The 21,770-nt window shown below is 36.7% G+C and overlaps 1 protein-coding gene across 18 annotated transcripts in view; it reads left to right on the top strand.

The window, feature by feature from the left end:
* The window catches only part of MYBL1 (MYB proto-oncogene like 1), a 45,432-nt gene extending 29,661 nt beyond the window's left edge, over nt 1–15,771 (top strand). For 2 of the 18 annotated variants that reach the window (XM_078352544.1, XM_078352542.1), the window contains exons 9-16: nt 473–703; nt 2,015–2,377; nt 4,962–5,104; nt 5,849–5,963; nt 10,961–11,077; nt 11,165–11,269; nt 11,740–11,919; nt 13,147–15,771. In XM_078352544.1, coding sequence (XP_078208670.1) covers nt 473–703; nt 2,015–2,377; nt 4,962–5,104; nt 5,849–5,963; nt 10,961–11,077; nt 11,165–11,269; nt 11,740–11,919; nt 13,147–13,275 — 1,383 coding nt within the window. In that variant the 3' untranslated portion in view covers nt 13,276–15,771. Of the gene's footprint in view, nt 1–469; nt 704–2,014; nt 2,381–4,961; nt 5,105–5,848; nt 5,964–10,960; nt 11,078–11,164; nt 11,270–11,739; nt 11,920–13,146 lie in introns of those variants that run through there. The other 16 variants (XM_078352543.1, XM_035276777.3, XM_002758961.6 and 13 more) reach the window with 9 other exon arrangements.
* Nucleotides 15,772–21,770: the final 5,999 nt, after the last annotated feature.

The following is a 21,770-nucleotide window of genomic DNA, read 5'->3' as shown; positions in this document are numbered from 1 at the left end:
TGTATATAAATGCTTATTTTATCTCGTCATGATTGTATAGATTAAAATTTTTAATTAGAAAAAAGAAACAGTCAGTTAGCATGGTGAAACCCTGTCTCTACTAAAAATACAAAATATTAGCTGGGCATGGTGGCGCGTGCCTGTAATCACAGCTTCTCAGGAGGCTGAGGCAGGAGAATTGCCTGAACCCAGGAGGCGGAGGTTGCGGTGAGCTGAGATCGCGCCATTGCACTCCAGCCTGGGTAACAAGAGCAAAACTCCGTCTCAAAAAAAAAAAAAAAAAAAGTGAAAGCATGAAGTTTAATGAAAAAAAAAAGTATACCAATTTTGAGGAAAGACAAAAATATTTGCTACTGTATTTTTAGCCTAATTGAAATGTGTTGTTTAGAGAAAACTTTTCACTTGAAATCTGAATTTATGCCTACATTGAGAATGAGAAATAATATTCAAATTTATTTTGTATTTTTAGCAGACTGGAAGTTTTTCTGGCTGGTCTGGAAGTTTCCTCATGGATGATAACATGTCTAATACTCTAAATAGCCTTGACGAGCACACTAGTGAGTTTTACAGTATGGATGAAAATCAGTCTGTGTCTGCCCAGCAGAACTCACCCACAAAGTTCCTGGCTGTGGAGGCAAATGCTGAGTTGTCTTCTCTGCAGTTGATACCAGAATTTGCAGAGACTCTAGAACTTATTGAATCTGTAAGTTAAAAATGGTATGATTATCAAAAGTTCAATTTTAGTCACATGATTTAATGCTCAGAAACTCAGTTTTGGACATTGACCAGTTTTATGTTTTGTATGCTGTGCTTAATTTTGCAGTAGCTTCGAGGGGGGAGAAGTTCAAATTTTTCTCAAGTATGTGCCTTGTGAAGATTTTTTTTTTTATTAAAAACTTAATTTATTTTTTGTTATATAAGTTACATGAGTGCATTAGAGAAAGCTGGAAACTAGAGAAAACTATAAAAAAGAAAACTAAAATCCTTTATAAACCCAGATTTAATAAATTGATATATTCCTTTTAGTCTGTGTTCTGTACATAGAAAACACATTATATTTTTAAACCCAAAAATGCACTTATGAATTGTATTTGTGTATTTTTTTTGTCTTCAACCATATCACGAACATGTTTCTGTTTTCTTAACTTATTTAAACTTGAATTTTTTTTCTTTTGAGATGGAATCTCACTATTTTCCAGGCTGGAGTGCAGTGGTGCATTCTTGGTTCACTACAACCTCTGCCTCCTGGGTTCAAGTGATTCTCCTGCCTCAGCCTCCTGAGTAGCTGGAATTACAGGTGCCTGCCACCACAGCAGTTAATTTTTGTATTTTTAGTAGAAATGGGTTTTCATCCTGTTGGCCAGGCTGATCTTGAACTCCTGACCTCAAGTGATCCTCCCACCTTGGCCTCCCAAAGTGCTGTGATTATAGACCTGAGCCAGTGTGCCTGGTCTAAACTTGAATTTTAGAAACTTGGTAGTATTCTATCAGATACTATAAGAAAATATATTTACCCAGTGTACTATTATTATTGGACATTTAAGTAGTGTCTAGTTTTTCAGTATTATAAATAACATATTTACGTAAAGCTTTGTGCAAAATCATGATTATGTCTTTAGGTTAAATTGAATTTCTGGATCAGAGTGTATCACCATTTTTAACATGTTCCATACACATTACCAAACAATTGTGTAGAATTTGATGGTGTTTTTGTAAACAGTGAAGTTTTATGATGAATTATACTTTTTGATAATAATTTATAATTTGTTCTTCTTAAAATGCTTTGACAGTAAGCTTCAACTGCTGAATTAGATGAACTACTATGAATTTTGGAATTGTAGGAAAACTATAATCTGTTTCTCTCAAATGGTCTTGCTTAAAAAAAAGTTCCAAGGAAAGCATTTCTACTGATAAAATGAGTGGTTAATTAACTCTGTGGAAGTCATCATCCTATGTTCAACATCAGATTTAACTAGTTTATAGCATTAATTTTTAACAATTTAATTTATTGCAGGATCCTGTAACATGGAGTGATGTTACCAGTTTTGATATTTCTGATGCTGCTGCTTCTCCTATCAAATCCACCCCAGTTAAATTAATGAGAATTCAGCACAATGAAGGAGCCGTGGAATGTCAATTTAACGTCAGTGTTGTACTTGAAGGAAAAAAAAACATTTATAATGGTGGCAACAGTGAACCTGTTCCTTCCCCACATATGGCCAAGTTTAGCACTCCACCAGCCATCCTCAGAAAGAAGAGAAGAATGCGAGTGGGTCATTCCCCAGGCAGTGAACTCAGGGATGGCTCACTGAACGATGGTGGTAATGCAGCGCCAAAACACACACCACTGAAAACACTACCATTTTCTCCTTCACAGGTAGTGGTGTTGATTTTGTTTGTTTCCAAATGTCAGTTAGTTAGATTAAATTAGATCTTCAGTATCCTTACTAGCAGTTGGTAGCTTTGATAACATAGAAAAATAATGTGTTTAAATGTATAAATTTAACATGAGAATGCTGAACTCTGAGAGATTAGAAAGTATCTCACAAAGGGTAGTAGCTGTAAATATATATACACACAAACACACTTGTATATATGTATATATGTGTATACACACACACACATACATACATACATATATACATATACATGTATTTTGGAGACAGGATCTCACTTTGTTGCCCAGGCTGGAGTGCAGTGGTATAAACACGGCTCACTGCAGCCTCAACTACCCGGGCTCAAGGGATCCTCCCGCTTCAGCCCCCCAAGTAGCCTGGATTATAGATGCGTGCCATCACACTTAGCTAATTTTTGTATTTTTTATAGAGATGGGGTTTTGCCATGTTAGCCAGGCTGGTCTCGAACTCCTGAGCTCAAGTAATCTACCTGTCTTGACTCCCAAAGTGTTGGAATTACAGGCGTGAGCCACTGCTCCTAGTTCTGCATTATATTATCCTACAGTTTTTAGAGGGAATCTGGTAGTCCCACGTCTTTATTTTACCCTAAGAACTCATCAGAAAACAATCCCGGAAAGGTAAAATTGATTTGCCCAAAGTTTTCTAATGCAAGGCTGAGACTAAGATCCACCTTCCTGACTGTTCAGTAGGTATACCTGATAAGGTTTAAAGTGACCATACCTATTTAGAGTAATTTAGATTTTAGTTTGTCCACTGGATTTTTCTTCTTAATGTTCTTTGGAAGAAACTTAGAAAATTGCTTACTGTAAGAATTTCATGTCAAGAGGTTTCCTAAGGATGTCCAGAACTACCCACTTTCTCCTCTTGTAATATCCCTGGACAGTAGATGTTTATGTTAGGACAGTTTCCTATTGAATGCTTGCTATGCTCCAGGCTGTTTGCCAAACACTTTTTTTACAGCATCTCAGTTAATACTCTTTCAGAAGGAGTTAGTGATGGGAAATTCTGAAGTTGAGCCACTTGTCAAAGGCAACAGTTAGTAGGAGATGGAGCTGATGTTTCCTGAAAGTGTTTGGCAGAGACTACAAAGTTTAAAGGGGAAGAAAGGAGTTGAGTGGTCAAATAAACATGGAGAATTCTGGGATATTATTGGAGGTATATTTTGAGGCTAGGGAGGTAAGTAGGATCTGGCAGAACACAGATCTCTGAAAATTATGCGCCCATGCTTCAGGGGATACCATTTTTGTAGACTTCAAAGTGAATTGTCTCTTCACCCCAGCCCTGCTCTCAGAGTTAAAAAGAACTGGGGAAAGTGAATAGGCTTGGGCACACTAGCAGTTTTCTGTTCAGGGGTTTTGCATGCTAGCAGTTTTTGTGGCGTGAATTCTAAGGTGGAAGTGGGTGAAAGATGCTTATTTCCCATGGCAAACTGCTTGGATTTTATCCTGTAAAAGAGGATTTGATTGCTAAACTTAAGGTAAAATAAATTCAGGTATTCAGAGCCAGAAGTGATAGAGGTAGACTTCATTCTAGTTATAAGTAGCTTTGAAGCTGTTTTTACTGCTTCTAATCTACTGCTTCTTCTACTGCTTCACTGTTTCTAATCTTTTGACTACAAAAATAAATTATTTCACAATTGTGTTGTGAATACAATTAGTATTTCATAATTGTGAATTATGTAGTTTAGAAAATGGACTCTGTGATATCAACGTTGGCTGCTTAGAGGTTCTATTCTGTGTATAGGCAAATTTGCCAGACAGCTGTATTTCTTATCAGCAAAGCATTATTATTATATCCTGAGTTAAAATACTCTCATAGAAAAAGCCACTCAAGCCAGGCACAGTGGCTCACACCTGTAATCCCAGCACTTTGGGAGGCCCAGGTGGGTAGATCACGAGGTCGGAAGATTGAGACCATCCTGGCTAACACGATGAAACCCCGCCTCTACTAAAAATACAAAAATTAGCTGGATGTGGTGGCATGTGCCTGTAGTTCCCAGCTACTTGGGAGGCTGAGAGAGGAGAATCGCTTGAACCCGGGAGGCAGAGATCACTCCACTGGACTCCAGCCTGAAAGGAGTGAGACTCTGTCTCAAAAGAAAAGAAAAGCAAAAGCCACTTAAGGTCATTTATTAATAAGAGCTAAAAAAAAACTTGTTTTTTTTTTTTCAGTTACACACTGTTGTACAAAACTGTTACATCTAACACAACAGCTGTTTATGGTTTCTATAGATCCTTATGTGATGATAATCTGTTTTTTAAAATTTTTGTATTTTTTTAACTTCTGAATATATGTTAAATGGCTGTATATTGAATTTGTTTATATGCTAAACACTGTTCCAAGAGCTGGGGAAACAAAAATGAACAAACCAGACAAAAATTCCTACCCTTGTGGAGCTTAATTTCTATAGAGTATAAGTGTAATATTATTCATAAGCTTTTTTAAAGAGGTATGAAGAAATAATTTGAAAATCTTATCAGTTTAATATTTGTGTAGGGATTTTGATGTTCTAGAAATCACCTTTAAACTTTCTTCCCTTTTTAGTTTTTCAACACATGTCCTGGGAATGAACAACTTAATATAGAAAATCCTTCATTTACATCAACCCCTATTTGTGGGCAAAAAGTTCTCACTACAACTCCTCTTCATAAGGAAACAACCCCCAAAGATCAAAAGGAAAATGTAGGGTAAGTAGGTATTAAGTAATTGTGTTAGAGAAAATGGGGAGCACAATGTCAAGAATAGACTAGCTTTTTGTGCATATAAATGGCACGTATCATAATCTCTATTCTTATAGGACTTAGAATTTTTTTTTTTTGAGATGGAATTTCACTCTTGTTGCCCAGGCTGGAGTGTAATGGTGTGATCTCAGCTCACTGCAACCTCCACCTCCCTGCAACCTCCACCTCCCGGGTTCAAGTGATTCTCTTACCTCAGCCTTCCAAGTAGCTGGGATTATAGGCATGCACCACCACGCCTGGCTAATTTTGTATTTGTAGTAGAGATGAGGTTTCACTGTGTTGTCCAGGATGGTTTTGAACTTTGGACTTCAGGGTATCTGCCCATCTCAGCCTCCCAAAGTGCTAGGATTAAGGCGTGAGCCACTGCACCTGGCCAGAATTTTTTTAAATAATAACCTTATGCTTTTTCCTTAGGACACTGAAAACCAACTTAAATATAGCATCAAACTTTGATTTCAATAAAAACATTTCTAGTACTTTGTTCTACATTAATTCTTTTTTTCTATTTTAAGATGATGGGTTGAAATCAGAATTACTATAGGTGGACATACTTTAAAATAGTCTTAGAATGTTTAAATGAAGCATATATATACGTAAGAAAATTTAGCATGTGCTTAAATTGCTTTGCTTTCATTAACTTGTATGAAATCAGATTGTGACTATAACATAAATATCTAAATGATTGGATAGGTTTAGAACACCTACTATTAGAAGATCTATATTGGGTACCACACCAAGAACTCCTACTCCTTTTAAGAATGCGCTTGCTGCTCAGGAGAAAAAATATGGACCTCTTAAAATTGTGGTATGTATATTATTTTTAATAATTTTCCTAATTTTAATAAAACACAAATTGTGATTTTTATCACTTAGTGTTGTTTTGTTTTGTTTTGAGACAAGTTTCGCTCTTGTTGCCCAGGTTGGAGCACAATGGCATGATATCGGCTCACTGCAACCTCCACCTCCTGGGTTCAAGCGATTCTCCTGTCTCAGCCTCCCGAGTAGCTGAGATTACAGGCACTCTCCACCACACCAGGCTAATTTTTGTATATTTAGTAGAGATGGGGTTTCACCATGTTGACCAGGCTGATCTTGAACTCCTGATCTTAGGTGATCCACATGCCTCAGCCTCCCAAAGTGCTGGGATTACAGGTGTGAGCCACCGCACCTGGCCGATTTTTAACATTTAAAAAAATATCTTTACTGAAACATAAAGTTTTATCTTTTGATTTTAAGGTTTTTTTTGGAGGCAAGAGTCTCACTTTGTCACCCAGGCTAGAGTGAAGTGGCGCGATCTCAGTTCACTGCAACCTCTGCCCCCACCAGGTTCAAGCGATCCTCATGCCTCAGCCTCTTGAGTAGCTGGTATAACAGGTGCTCACCACCACATCTGGCTTTTGTATTTTTAGTAGAGATGGGGTTTCACCATATTGGCCAGACTCCTGACCTTAGCCTCTCAAAGAGCTAGGATTACAGGTGTGAACCACTGCACCCAGCCTGATTTTCAAGTTTGAATTTATGTTCACCTTTTTCCTTAACTTGTAAATAAACCCTTGCTTGGCTTGTTTTGAATTCTTTGTATCATCTAGAGAAAGCAGATCAAGTGTCAGTGGAACTCTTAATAGTTTCTGTGATGGTTAAATGCATTAGAATAAAATAATTGTAATATTTTGATATACTGAAGCACTTTCATGATAATATTTAGGAAATAATCAGGGTACCTCTATAGGAAACTAATTAGGAAAAGGTTCAGTTTCCTTTTCTATGCAAAGGAGATCATAAAACACACCTCAAATTGTTACTGTGAAGCTGAAAGGGATGATATAATTAAAGGGGCTTCTCTGAGTTTCAAGTAGTATGTGCTGGGTTGTTGCTATTCTAATAAGTATTCGTGGTAGTAGTTCACAAATGAATAGGACTGGGAAGTGTTCTAGTTACTGTGCTTTCATATATACTACTGCCTTTGAAGTACCTTCGAAAAGTGATGGGCATTTTAGGCAGATAAAGATTTCTGACAAGTTCTTTAGAATTATGATTTTAAAAGTATTGGTCACTTCCAGGGTTTTTTAGTTATGTTCTTCTATTTTTAGTACTTTCTGGTTAGATTCATTAACAAATACTAGTTTACTTGATTTAATTTTCTACCCAAAAGCATGTTACATCCTCAAATCTTCTAGTCGTTCTTTTTTCTTTTCCAAAATACTGTATTAAAGGATACATAGTAGGCTTGATCAAGTCTTTTTGTCATTTAGCTCCATGTACTGCTGTGAACAATCATATTTCCTTTAGAGCTTCCTAGAGTTTTTATTTATGCATATATATAAAGAAAACAAGAGACCACACTTTATTATTTTATAACACTCTTTTTAAATTTAACCAAATAAATGTATATATTTATCCCATAATTTTTAAAATTTGCATAATATTCCATTGTATAGAATTACCTGATTGATTTAACCTGTTTCAGTATTTTGCTGTTTATTTTAAAAATTCATTATTAATTAAGCAAATATTGATTGAGTGCCTAATAGGTGCCAGACACTGTACTAATCTTTATGGAATGAATGTTGAAACGGTCAAGTATGGTTCCTGCCTTCATAGGGACATGGAGACTAATTAGGGATTAGACAAATAAATAATGATTTGAAAGCAGTTAAAAATTCTACAGTGAGTCAAAGTCATTTGGTCAACATATAAGTGGAATAAAACTTGTTATTTGATAGCTGGGTGTGGTAGTATGCTCTTATAGTAATCCCAGGAGGTTTGAGGCTGGGAAGTAGAGGCTGCAGTGAGGGGTGATCGAGCAACTGCATTCCAGCCTAAGGGACAGAGTGCAGCTCTGTTTGAAAAAAACCAAAAGTATCATTTGTAGTAGGTTTCAAATACCTAAAGCCCCTGTCAGTTTGTTTACTACCCTTCTGACACTTTAAATTTAATACCGGCAGCACTCACAGCTAGTTCTTTGGATACAACTTGACTGTTGCCAGACAGATCACTTCCATTAGCAATTTAAGATAAAAGGAAGGCAATGATTTAAAAATTAAAATTCCTAGACTATCTATAGGTTCATACATTTCTTTGGAGTAAGCTGACTTTTCATTTATCCTGCTCCTCCTTCTTCAGTTATTTACTGAGCACCTACTATACGCTAACCACTTAGCTTTCTTTTGTATCTTACTATGAGTCAAATACACTTCTTGGAGATTGGCTTTGGAATTTAATCAGGTATATCTTAAATATCTATTGCCTTATTAATAAACTTGGATTCTTCTAATATTTACTGTAAATTATCAAAAGACAGAAAACTCTATAGAAATATTAAGTTTGGTATTATCAAACCTGAAAAGTATTAAATGCAGGAGTTCTTTGCTTTTGACACATTAGAACAATTAAGAGAATAATTCTTGCTAATGAATGAATTAATCTGTCTTAGCCATTACTTTAGGACATTTGTATTCTTAAAGGAAGAAAAAAATTCCAGATCTTTTTAAGAATACTAGACTGGATCAAGAAAATGTGGGCTGGATGCAGTGGCTCACACCTGTAATTCCAGCACTTTGGGAGGTCAAGACAGGCAGATCATTTGAGCTCAGGAGTTCAAGACCAGCCTGGGAAACATGGCAAAACCCCATCTCTACCAAAAGTACAAAAAATTAGCTGGGCATGGTGGTGTGTGCCTGTGGCCCTAGCTACTCAGGAGACTGAGGTGGGAGGATTGCTTGAGTGTGGGAGGTGGAGGTTGCAGTGAACTGATATTGTGCCACTGTACTCTAGCCTGGGTAACAGAGTGAGACCCCATCTCAAAAAAGTTAATAAAAGAAAAAGAAAATGTGGTACATATACACCATGGAATACTATGCAGCCATAAAAAAGAGTGAGATCATGTCCTTTGGAAAGACATGGATAGAGCTGGAGGCCATTATCCACAGCAAACCAACACAGAAACAGAAAACGAAGTACTGCATGTTCTCACTTATAAATGGGAGCTAAATGATGGGAACATACGGACATTTAGAGAGGAACAAAACACACTAGGGCCTTTCAGAGAGTGGAAAGTGGAAAGAGAGATAGGAAAAATAACTAATGGATACTAGGCTTAATACCTGTGTGATGAAATAATCTATTCAACAAACTCCTATGACATAAGTTTACCTAGGTAACAAACCTGCAGTTGGACCCAGAACTGAAAATAAAAGTTAATTTTAAAAAAGAGTACTTTATGTTCTTGGTGAAGTACCATCATTAAAAAGCTCTTTGAGGCCAGGTATGGTAGCTCATACCTTTAATAATTCCAGCACTTTGGGAGGCCAAGGCAGGCAGATCACCTCCTGAGGTCAGGAATTCAAGACCAGCCTGGCCAACGTAGTGAAACCCCATCTCTAGTAAAAATACAAAAAAAAAATTAGCCTGGTGTCATGGCAAGTGCCTGTAATCCCAGCTACTTGTGAAGCTGAGGCAGAAGAATCGCTTGAATGAGGTCGGGTGGTGGGGCAGAGGTTGCAGTGAGCTGAGATCGAGCCACTGTACTCCAGCCTCGGTGACAGAGCAAGACTCTCTCTCAATAAGTAAATAATAAAAAAATAAAAAGCTCCTTGAGAAATATACAGAAACACTAATATTAAATTCTTATATGTCTCAATCTAGATGAGAATACTTTTAACATTTTCATTTTAAAAGTTTTTGTAAGTGCTGTGAAATCTCACTTATATATGAATGCTATTCTCTTAGCTGCTGGCTGGGAATGTAAGCTGCTGGTTATTTTTATTTTTATTTTTTTTGAGACAGAGTCTCATTCTGTCACCCAGGCTGGAGTGCAGTGGCATGATCTTGGTTCACTGCAACCTCCAGCCTCCGAGTTCAAGTGATTCTTCTGCCTCAGCTTCCTGAATAACTGGGATTACAGGTGTGCGTCACCACGCCTGGCTAATTTTTGTAGTTTTGGTAGAGATGGGGTTTCACCATCTTGGCCAGGCTGGTCTTGAACGCCTGACCTCGTGATCCACCTGCCTTGGCCTCCCAAAGTGCTGGGATTACAGGCGTGAGCCACTGCACCCAGCCAAGCTGCTGGTTATTAAGTGCTGCCAGTTCTTTTATTTCTTAGAGGTTTGATTACCATTTCAAGTATATCTTGGTTATGACAGGTATAAGTTAGATATAATTTAAAAATTTTTTCTGAGTTATAAGTTGTACTTACCTATTTGACAGAAAGCTAGATGAATATTTTGAGACTATTACTCACACTTAAGTGTCTATCTCTCTGTAGCCTACCTTCTCACACTTTCTCTCTCTCTCCCCCACCCCACCATACCTCCCTCCCTCCCTCCTGTCCTCCCTGGATACTGTTTCAGTATCTCACAATCTTAATGGTAACAGAAACATGTTAACTAGTAATTACATACTATGTAATAATTACAATAAAAGTAGAATAAGGGCTAGCATATTCCCAATATATTCTATATTTCTTATCTCTCCTATATTTATGTAAAAAAATACATGAGAAATAACTTCTTCTTTTCTGTTTAATTCTGAAGATCCTGACCTGAAGCAGGAGCTACAATGGTTTCCCCAAAAGGAAGATTTTTGTTTAGTAGCCTAGAAAGAAGAAATTGCCATTCTTTACTCAGTGGTTGCAAATGTGCAATATTGTTTTGCTATAAAATGGATTAATTAAATTAATATATGTATAAGCTAGGAGAAAATTATGACAGTAATGGAAAAGTATAAAAGATTGGGTTCCTATATATGGGGAGAAAAAGGAATTGCTATACATGACTTTTTACAACATTTTAAAAAACAATTTAGTCCCAGCCACTTGCCTTATTGGAAGAAGATATTCGGGAAGTTTTAAAAGAAGAAACTGGAACAGACATATTCCTCAAAGAGGAAGATGAACCTGCTTACAAAAGCTGCAAACAAGAGGTAATCTTCTAGTATTATTATTAATAAAAGTCTGATTGTATCCAAGAGACTTTGCCATAAAACTTCTATATAAATTACTCATTCTAGAATACCGCTTCTGGGAAGAAAGTCAGAAAATCACTAGTCTTAGATAATTGGGAAAAAGAAGAATCAGGCACTCAACTATTGACTGAAGACATTTCAGACATGCAGGTTTGTAAAGGAATATTTTTATTTTAAATGGTTGCTTTTCTAGACACATTTAAAAAAAAAGAAAAAGAAAGAAATGGTTACTTTAAATCCTAGTGGTTCTTATTTCTTACTCATTGTGTAGCTAATTCATTAGAGATTCATGGAAGATTTTTATTTTAGTATCATTTTTCCTAATTCACAGAGAAACTATTCACTGTGGAGAATATTTTATTTACTTAAAAAAAATACTTCTTTTGTTATGAGAGGAGTTAGCTGTCTTATCTATGATGTCAAAAAATTGTAGTTCTCAAGATTTTAAATTTCAGAGTTTATCTTTGGTTCATTTCCAAAATACTTAATATTACTACATTACTAGAAATTTCATTAGAGCCAAATGCTTTTTTGGAGGGAAATAAACAGGGCTTCCATTACCACTTACTCAGTAGTCCCTCCATTTGTCTCCATTTTCCTCTTTCTGTTTTCTCTCTTAGTCAGAAAATATATTTGCTACATCTTTATTAATGATACCATTATTGGAAATACATGACAATAGGTGCAACTTGACTCCTGAAAAACAAGATATAAATTCAACCAACAAAACATACACACTTACTGTAAAGAAACCAAACCCTAACACTTCCAAAGTTGACAAATTGGAAAAGAATCTTCAGGTATGGATTTATAAATTTCTTTAGTAATTTTTATTTGTTTAATCAATGATCACTTTAGAATTATCACAAATTATACTTTTAAATTCAGAATTGACTGTAACAGCAACTAAACATTTACCATTATTTTGTCACTTACATTTGGGTTTGAGAGACTCATTTATCAGGGCACATATAAACTAAACAATTGGAGTTGTAACCAAAGACTCTTCTGGTGATTTCCTAAGCACTCTATCTTTTTAAAACTAAAGATATATACATCTACTTTTGGCATGTCTTCTCCTGTAACAAATAGGTATAGCCCTAATTGCTATTCTGGAAAAGGGTAAATGGTTGGAAGCAGTTTCAGCATGATTTTGTTTGTACCATGGGTTCCAGTGAACTTTTTGGCTCAGAAGTTGTAAAATAAAATCCTTTTTTTGGTTGGGATGTGGCCAGTGTGTAGCTGCAAAGGAAGGTTGGAAGAATTTTTACTGCATTATCTTAAGAGTTTACCCCAGATAATTTGAAAGTTCATTGAGTAGGAAATTTTTTTCTTTATGCCACAGTGACTGTAGCACTAGTATTCCTGATGTTGAAGCATACTTTGCAAACATCTTTGGCAATCACATATGGCCACCTCACATCTGTTTTCAGCCACTGCTTTCTAAGAGCCATGTAGCATATTCTCTTATTCCATCTAAAATGATTTGAATTCCCAGTGTTTTTTATTAACACAGAATTTTTGGGGAAAGTTATTATATAGCTGATCATGTCTATAACATAGTAATCTTTATAATAAGGGAAGAAAAAAACAAACATAAACTTGATTTTTTGTTATGAATATATTTCCTAATTTGTAAATAAAGCATTCTTGGCTCATTTTTTGACATTACATCCTCTCTTTAAACCTTTTGCAGAATTTTGAAGGAATAAAGACTAACAGTTATTTCCATGTTAGGACTCATTTGATTTGGGGGGAATTGTTAGGGACAAGACTTTTAAACTGCCTCCATTGGCCTGTAAGTAATGTAGATAGGTAAAATAGTTGACTTTTTAAAAACTTGATAAAAAATATTTCAGTATATATTTTAAGATATTATTATTAAAAAATACAATGCCATTGTTAAAACATTTTATAGTAATTATAACATATCTAATCACTTAAAATAACTGATTTTAAGAATCTAATTGTGATGTAATACGGAGATTTTAACAATTTTCACATTACTATTAAAATTTCCTTTCTAGTCAAATTGTGAATGGGAAACAGTGGTTTATGGGAAGACAGAAGACCAACTTATTATGACTGAACAAGCAAGAAGATATCTGAGTACTTACACAGCTACCAGCAGTACTTCAAGAGCTCTCATACTGTAATTGTTATGAAAACTGATGAAATGCCCCACTTCCTTACTGCATTCTCTACTAAATTAGGTTGCAGTGACATTTTTCTCAATTAATTGTTTTTAAAGTTGTAATATAGTCCTTTAATGCAGCATCTTTTTTCTATATAGAGCAGGCAGAAAGCTAATAAGTCACAATTTAATAATTTATGTTTTAAGAGATGAGATTTTAAAAAATTGTCTTTAAAGAACAAGATGGGAAAATAATAGAATGTTCGTGGATGTTCTAAAAGTAAATTCTCATATATTTTCTTCGCAAGGTATATGTTGCTATTCTCTTGATGCTGCAGTTTTGTTATAGATAAGGGTATGAGTACATATGATTTCTGAAATTAGTCTATGTATGGAAAGCACACATGATTTTATGAAGTACTTTTACCCATGTGCTGATTTACGTAGGCTTCCATTTACAAAGAAACACATTGAAAAGGAATTTAAAGGAAGGATAGAAAGTTGCACTACTAATTTTTTGTTTTTTATTTTCAGAAACAATAAAATTAACTACAGTGTTCAATGTATTTATTTGAGCATAGTACTAAAAACAAAAAGCATTCAAAAAGAGTTTTTTCTTTATTAGTAAATAGTATTTTCTTAATCTCAGAAGAGCTGAGAGTTTTGTTGAATGTATTGTACAGTATGTAGGAGCAGGAGAACTTTGTAAATTGGAAAGAAGTCTTTTTATAATTTATTTTATTTTTAAAGCTTAAATGTAGATATTTATACATATACAGGGTGCCTAGAAGCCAGTGTTGTTTCCTGTTATTACAGCTAACCCAGTAAAGAATAATTTTGGCTTTTAAGTATGAAACAGTAGTAAGTTACAGCTGTAAAGAATACAATATCTATACTGTATGTCACATCTACCTAAATATTGCACTATGCCTTTTAAATCATGTTGGTTATATATAAAGTAGTTCTAAAAATGTACTAAATAATAATTTAATATTTTCTTTTTAAATTATATCGAGGGTGGTCATATACATTAATCTAGTGATTTGTATATGTGTTTGAAATTTTTGCATTTTGTTTAAAAAATAATATGGTACCTTGGTCCCTAAAAACAATCTGCACTTAGAAGTTTATATTTAGTCAGTGTTTCAGAAGTGGAGAACATTATCTTTTATTTATAAAAATATTTTGTCCTTTTTAAAATGTTTTTGTTTCTCTACAGGTTACAACAGTTGCTTCAGTTGCCTATTTTAGGTGTTTGCACTTATTTTATTTCTTCTTGAAAGAATTTTTATTTGCTTTTGTGGTAGAGATTATATGTAATTTTTTTCAGTTATATAATGGTGTGCTGTCAACTTAAACACTGACCCATAAATAGAATTGTACACTGTAGTTTGAATTATTTATAATTGACACACTCTCTCCCTCTCCACTCCTGAAGTATGCTGCTATAGAAAATAGCAGAATCGGCTTGCTGCTATGAGAGAAGGAAAGAGCGACCACCACTTGCACTGTGTGAAAAGATAAACAAATGATGGCAAGTTCTCAAGTTAACTAAATGGAATCAACCATTACCAGACAAATTCTTACAAATACCAAAATAACTACTATGCCTTAAAAAACAAAATGAAAGCAGGTTAAGATTTTCTGCTCTGTCTGTATGTTAATAGAAATGGAAATACTAAGTATTTTAATGCTAGCTCTTGAACAGTAGACCTAAAAGGGTTTTAAGCTATTTAAATCTACTTGCTAGTTTTTGCATATTTTATATATTTATATATATATAGTGAGAAGTGAAGAAAATGTATGGTACTAAGATTATGCCTTGTTGATAACAAATAGATAAACCAATTTGAATCCTCTTAGGATGTTTAAGTATGTTGATTACTTTCTAATTAATGAACTTCTCACAGAAATTTTACTTAGTGAAACCAATGATTGTAGCAAACTCATACTGGATCATTTCAGTTACCTTGAACTAATAGCACATAATGGTTTGTTGTTGTTGTTGTTTTTAACGTAGCTCTTACCTGGATGTACATAGTCTGCAATCACCAAAATATAATATCTCGGAAGAGCTATACTTTTTAAAGCATATTTTTTCTTGAGCATTAAATTATCCTAAATGGTAATATATTGTGGATAAGTCTGGCCTTATTGGACATAATACATACGTGGGTTGGTATTGGTTGAATCCTTCAGTTAACTGCTTTGTTGCTTTTTGCAAGATTTTTAATCTTAAACATGTCAGGCATCGTAAGTCACCTTTATACTGTTTTGTTACTTTGAATTTCTTTCAGTATGTTATACAAATGCCAGACATACATGTAGCAGCCATACTTGCATGGAAACTGACTACACATATATAATACTCCATTTTATTGTAAGGTTTTCACATTAATACAGCAATTACCCTGACTAAATTGAGTTTTGTGATGTATGGAAAACTCCATTGTAAGAGAATCTTGCATACAATGTCGACATCTTAACATCCAAAATAAAGCATCTGTGTACAAGCTGACTTGGCATTACTCATTTCACTTTGGTTTTGTGTTGTATGAAGAACTGGTAGAATCCTTAAAGATTTAACATTCTGTTCTTAGGCCTTTTGTCTCACTTAGAACTCTCTTTACAGGTGATTTTATCAATAAATATAACATTGCGCCTTTATTGAGCCTCATTCAAAACCATATTTTCAGCTGCATGACACTCCTGTCGGCACCTTAAACACAACATGTCCAAAGCAGATTTCCTCTTTTTCCCAACTTTGACCTGCACTTCCTTTGTTCTATCACTTATGGTTCCCTTCAACCCACTGAGTAACCACCCACCCCCACATTGAAGTCAGCTATGAATTATCACCTGCTTATAGCCTCTGTTTCCATTCTGTAGAAAAGTCAAGAAATTGTGCAGTGGCATCAGGGTGTCATCTGGGAAAGGAACACTGGTCATCCGGGCAGGGCCCTGTGGTATTATATTACCTTGGTAAATCATAACCATCTACGTTCTGTCTTCAGCCTTGTAGGCTCAAAAGACTGAGGGAATTAACTCGTTAAAAATGAGTTTGCCTCTCAGTAGAAGGCTTATATCAAATTTATGACCGATATATGAAATTATAATGCCAGTCTCTTAATAGTGTGAAATAAAACTGCTGAGAGCACAAAGCACATTCTCTCCTTATAGGTAAACAGAAAGAAATATAAAAAACCTGTTCCATAGTTCTCTGTTGCTTAAATAATAATTCTCCTCCTTCACTTCCTAACCTGGACATGACCAACTTACCCACAATTTTTCAGTCATGCTGGTGACTTGGATCTCCTGGGAACATATGTGTACACTCCTGTCTCCAGGCCCATGTTTGTAATAACCTCTTTGTATGACTTTTTTTTTTTTTTTTTTTGAGATGGAGTCTCACTCTCTTGTCCAGACTGGAGTACAGTGGCACCATCTCTGCTCACTGCAAACTCTGCCTCCCGGGTTCAAGCAATTCTACCTCAGCCTCCTGAGTAGCTGGGATTACAGGTGTGTGCCACCATGCCCAGCTAATTTTTGTATTTTTAGTAGAGACAGGGTTTCACCATGCTGGCCAGGCTGGTCTCCAACTACTGACCTCAAGTGATCAACCAGCCTCAGCCTCCCGAAGTGCTGGGATTACAGGTGTGAGCCACCATCCCAGGCCCTCTTTGTATGACTTCTTTCCTTTGTCCCCCGTAGCCCATTAAAATCTTAGCCTTCAAACCCCGGGTCTGTGAATCATTTCCTGATTATCCTAGTGCTTCCATTAAACTTTCCCATCAGACTTTACATTTCTGAAAAGTAGGGATTGCTATATATAACAACGTTTCTGTGTCTAGCATGATGCTTAGAAAAATCTCAACAAGTGTTTAAGTAATTTAAAAAATTAGTCATGACTCAGGGAATATTAACCATACTTTTTATACTATGAATTATAAATAGCTTTGATTTCTTAGGTATCTGCATGAAGCTAGTTTTGCTTCATAGCCAAGAAATTGTATTACTTTCTTAAAATGTTTTAGTTGATTTTATAGTCATATAATTTCCTGCTTGACTAATCCAGTTTATAGTGATAGGCTTGCCAGCCAATTCAGACTTTTAATTTGTAATGTAAAAATGATGATAGTATTCGAAGAGATGCTTCTTACTCAGTGAGAAGTGAAAATTTATTTCTAATTAAGCAGTAGATGGTAAATTGAACCAAGTAGAATTCTGTTGGAACATTGCACTTTCCCCTGGCCTTTAAAAAAATGAGTATGGATATGGTCAATAATATATGAAATATATCTGTAGAACATCAAGATAAAGTGTACTTGGAAAATGCATGTGGCTGATGTGCTAGGAAAGTGTTTTTGAAAACATTTTCGTGTGTTGGTCTAAGTACATCAAAAGCTGTTGAGTTTGGAGCAAAGAGTATTAAAAGTAGTAGTGTGTACTGCCCTTATTTCTGAAGTTTTCAGACCTGGTATGCTTAACTCAAGTTCCAAGTACAGAATGTGCTAGGTTTGATTGGATTTTCCTGGCCAGCACAAGGATAGAAGGCGGGAGATTCACTTTACTCTGATTTAACTACTGTAATTTTGCCAAACAAAGCTCAAAAGTTTTGAGCAGATTTGAACATAATTTGCTAAGCCCTACTACTGTTAGTACTTACCTATTTATTCATTTTAGCTAAGTGTTTATGATGCCCTGTGCATGACCTTTCCCTTAAGAAAGCTGATATTCTAGAAGGGAAGATGAATAAGTATATAACAGAAATGTCTGTTCTCCTTTAGCCAAAAGCGAGATGGATCAAGCAGCCAAGTTCCCTATTGCATGTGTAGATGCTCATTTGTGAATAAAGGAATAGTTGGACTCTGCCCAGATAACATGGATTTTTTTCCTTCTCTGGTATTCAGAATTGATTAGGTGGTTCATTGGAGTCTTGCATGACTCGGAAAGTTTACAGACTAGAAGTTTGAGTACAGTGTAGCAGCTGTAGCCATTCTCCACCCACTGTGCTAAAACCTTTATATACATTATCTCACTTAATCCTCACAATACCTCACAATTGCCATGAGGCAAACACTTATAATCCACTTCTCTGGAGGTGGAAACAGGGTTAAGAGGCTTGTCCAAACTCACAATGAAATGCTGAGCTGGGATTCAGTCATCCAAAGATTTGTATGATTCTTTTTTTTTTTTTGAGACGAAGTCTCGCTCTTGTTACCCAGGCTGGAGTGCAATGGCGCGATCTCGGCTCACCACAACCTCCGCCTCCTGGGTTCAGGCGATTCTCCTGCCTCAGCCTCCTGAGTAGCTGGGATTACAGGCACGCGCCACCATGCCCAGCTAATTTTTTGTATTTTTAGTAGAGACGGGGTTTCACCATGTTGACCAGGATGGTCTCGATCTCTTGACCTCGTGATCCACCTGCCTCGGCCTCCCAAAGTGCTGGGATTACAGGCTTTAGGCATAGGGCATGAAAGATTACATAGTATATAATTCTCTTTATATAAAAGTACAAAAACAGGCAGAGCTAATGTTTGTTGTTAGAACTCGGAATAGCGGTGGTCCTGGGCAGGAGGGTTGGAGGGAGCATAAGGGGGTTCTGTGTGCTGCAATGCTCCAGTTCTTGCACTGGGTACTGATTTTATGGATGTGTTTGTTCACAGTTTGTAAAAATCAAGCTCTATTATTAATGGTATGTGTACTTTATCTACATTATGCCTTAATTAGTTTTAAAAATTAGGTTATAACAGAAAAATGAAAGTGCTCAGCCAAAACAAAATGTAATGAATCATTTTCTATTCCATTTATATGCTTACTTGTAAGAGTCTACAAAGCTAGCACTCAGAACTTTCCATTATTCTCCCGCATGTGTTTGACCCATTTCCTCTGGTAAAGTAAATTTATACTAATTTTTTTTTTTTTTTTTTGAGACAGAGTCTCACTCTGTCACCAGGCTGGAGTGCAGTGGCGTGATCTTGACTCACTGCAACCTCCGCCTCCTGGGTTCAAGCAATTCTCCTGCCTCAGCCTCCCGAGTAGCTGGGACTACAGGTGTGCACCACCACGCCCAGCTAATTTTTGTATTTTTAGTAGAGATGGGGTTTCACCATGTTGGCCAGGAAGGTCTCGAACTCTTGATCTCCTGATCTGCCTGCCTTAGCCTCCCAAACTGTTGGAATTACAGGTGTGAGCCACCACGCTTGGCCAATTTATACTAAATTTTTACGTAAAATAATTATGTCCTTGAGCCACATATACTAAATTTTTATGTACATGACCAAACTCTTTTTATCTCCTTTGGTTTTTTTTTTTGGATCTTGCTTTGTCTTCCAGGCTGAAGTGCAGTGGTGAGACCTCAACTCACTGCAACTTCTACTTCATGGGCTCAAGTGATCCTTTCACCTCAGCCTCCTGGGTAGTTGGGACTACGGGCCCGAGTCATCATACCTAGCTAATTTTTGCATTTTTGGTAGCGGTGGGGTTTCACTGTGTTGCCCAGGCTGGTCTTGAACTCCTGAGCTCAAGTGATCTACCCACCTCAGCCTCCCAAAGTGCTGGGATTACAGGCATGAGCAACCGTGCCCAGCCTGTAAGTGCCAACTCTACCCCATTGTGATCCTTTACTCAAACCAAGCTACACGCTCGCAGTTCTCCATGAATATTCACAATTACCCATCTCTGAATTTCCACCTCAAAGTTCATATGTTCACTCCTGCCCCCATCAAAATATCCATGTTCACCAAATCACTTGTCACTAGATAGTCATCTGTCTAATGTGGTCCCCTAGTTTCTTAGTACATTATCAACTGCACTTTTTTATAATACAACATACAGCTTGTTTATTTAGAGTTGATGTTAACTAACATCCACTTAATTCACTCATCCAATCAACTCACATTCTTCCTTCCCAGGGTCCCTGTTCACCAAGGGCTAGTGGACTAGTAGTGCTCTCCAGCTTACTGAACACTTCTGCTCAGTTAACTAAGAGTGCAGGTCATGCCAAAAGTGTATTAAACTTTAAGCTTAGTACATTTTGTTTAATCCAGTATCTCCAAAATAAAATCTTAATGTGATTAATACATGTTATTAATGAAGTATTTTACAGACCTTTTTTCTTTTTTTTTTTCATTCTAAGTCTTTGAAGTCTGATACGCATTTTGCACTTACAGCACATCTCCATATAGACTAGCCACACCTCAAGAACTCAATAGCCACATGTGGCAAGTGGCTACGGTACTGGGCACTGCAGTTCTAAATCACTAGGAATTCACAAAGAAAATGTTTTGTAATTCCGAAGAAACACAACCTATTTCAGGCCACAACTCAGTAAGTTATAGTCATTGTAATATTTCCTTCCCTCCTTCCCCTGCAGCTTCACTCTCTTCCTTCCTCCCTGCCTTTCTTCCTCCTTTTCTCCATTCTTCCCTCCCTTCCTTCCTCTCTCCCTTCCTTTTTTCCTTCCTTCCTCACTGAGTGTTTTGGAGTTTGAATTTAATCTCATTCTTCTCACTGACCATGGGGACCTTGTCCAAGTAACTAGCTTCCATTTCTTCATTAGTAAAATGGAGATGACTACATTTTTTAACTCCTTTCCCGTTCTCTCAGTGGACTGTGAGCTCCCCGAAAGTGGGACCTTGTCTTGCTCACAATGACGCATCCAGCGTTTAGTACACCACCTGAAACTATGCAAAACACCAATAGTGCAATGGAGAGCGGAAACCAGCAGTCCTGCTGGCATACTTAAATTCTAGGAGTGGAGATAGAAAGAAATCCAAGGGCTGTGAAAGAAATATGGTTCCATGAGAGGTTGTGAGAAAGGAAACTCATCTGTTTTCCTGGAGAGAAAGATATTTGAAGTAAGATCTTACAGATGGGTAGGCATGACGTGAACAGGTAAAGAGGTTGGAGAACAGCAGGTAATGGCCAAATGGAGGGAGTCAGCATTCCATAGTCAAAGATGAATTCCATAATCAAAGGTGGGGTGGTGCTGAAATAGATTGGCAGAGGAAGGGGATGGTGCAGAGGAGGCTCCCGAAGCAGAGGGGCCTGGCTGGCCATGTATTCCCCAGGAGGCAGACTTGCAGATTAGATTAGCAAGCAGGAAATGCATGGGGTAGTGCTCTAGTGATCAACACCTGAGGAAGGGGAGGAAGCAAGACTGGCAGAGGGAGAAGCTGGGCTGCAGTGTAGTCTCCACAAAGGCCTCGGAAATTCCATGGGGGAGCTCTGAAGCTGACGGCCCTTCAAGTTGTCCCAAGTCGGGGTGAGGAGACCACATCTTTATAGTCCTGGGTCTCAAACTGGAAGTGTACTGACTTGGGAAAGGGGGCCTGCTGTTGGGTGAGAACACTCTTGCCAGGAGAGCTAATTCCTTGACTTCAGTGTCTGTGGAATAAGAGGCAGAATCGTCTGCTGAGAGGAAAAGAAGGTACTGTTGGTATGGGAGGCACAATCAGAGATCTCACAAAAATCAAGCATTTCTGAAATAATCCCTTGAAAAGAACGAGGGATTTG

This window comes from Callithrix jacchus, chromosome 16 (genome assembly GCF_049354715.1).
Source record: "Callithrix jacchus isolate 240 chromosome 16, calJac240_pri, whole genome shotgun sequence".
Lineage (NCBI taxonomy): Eukaryota > Metazoa > Chordata > Mammalia > Primates > Cebidae > Callithrix > Callithrix jacchus.
Note: the sequence above shows the minus strand (reverse complement) of the source record. Positions and strands in the feature narration are given on the sequence as shown.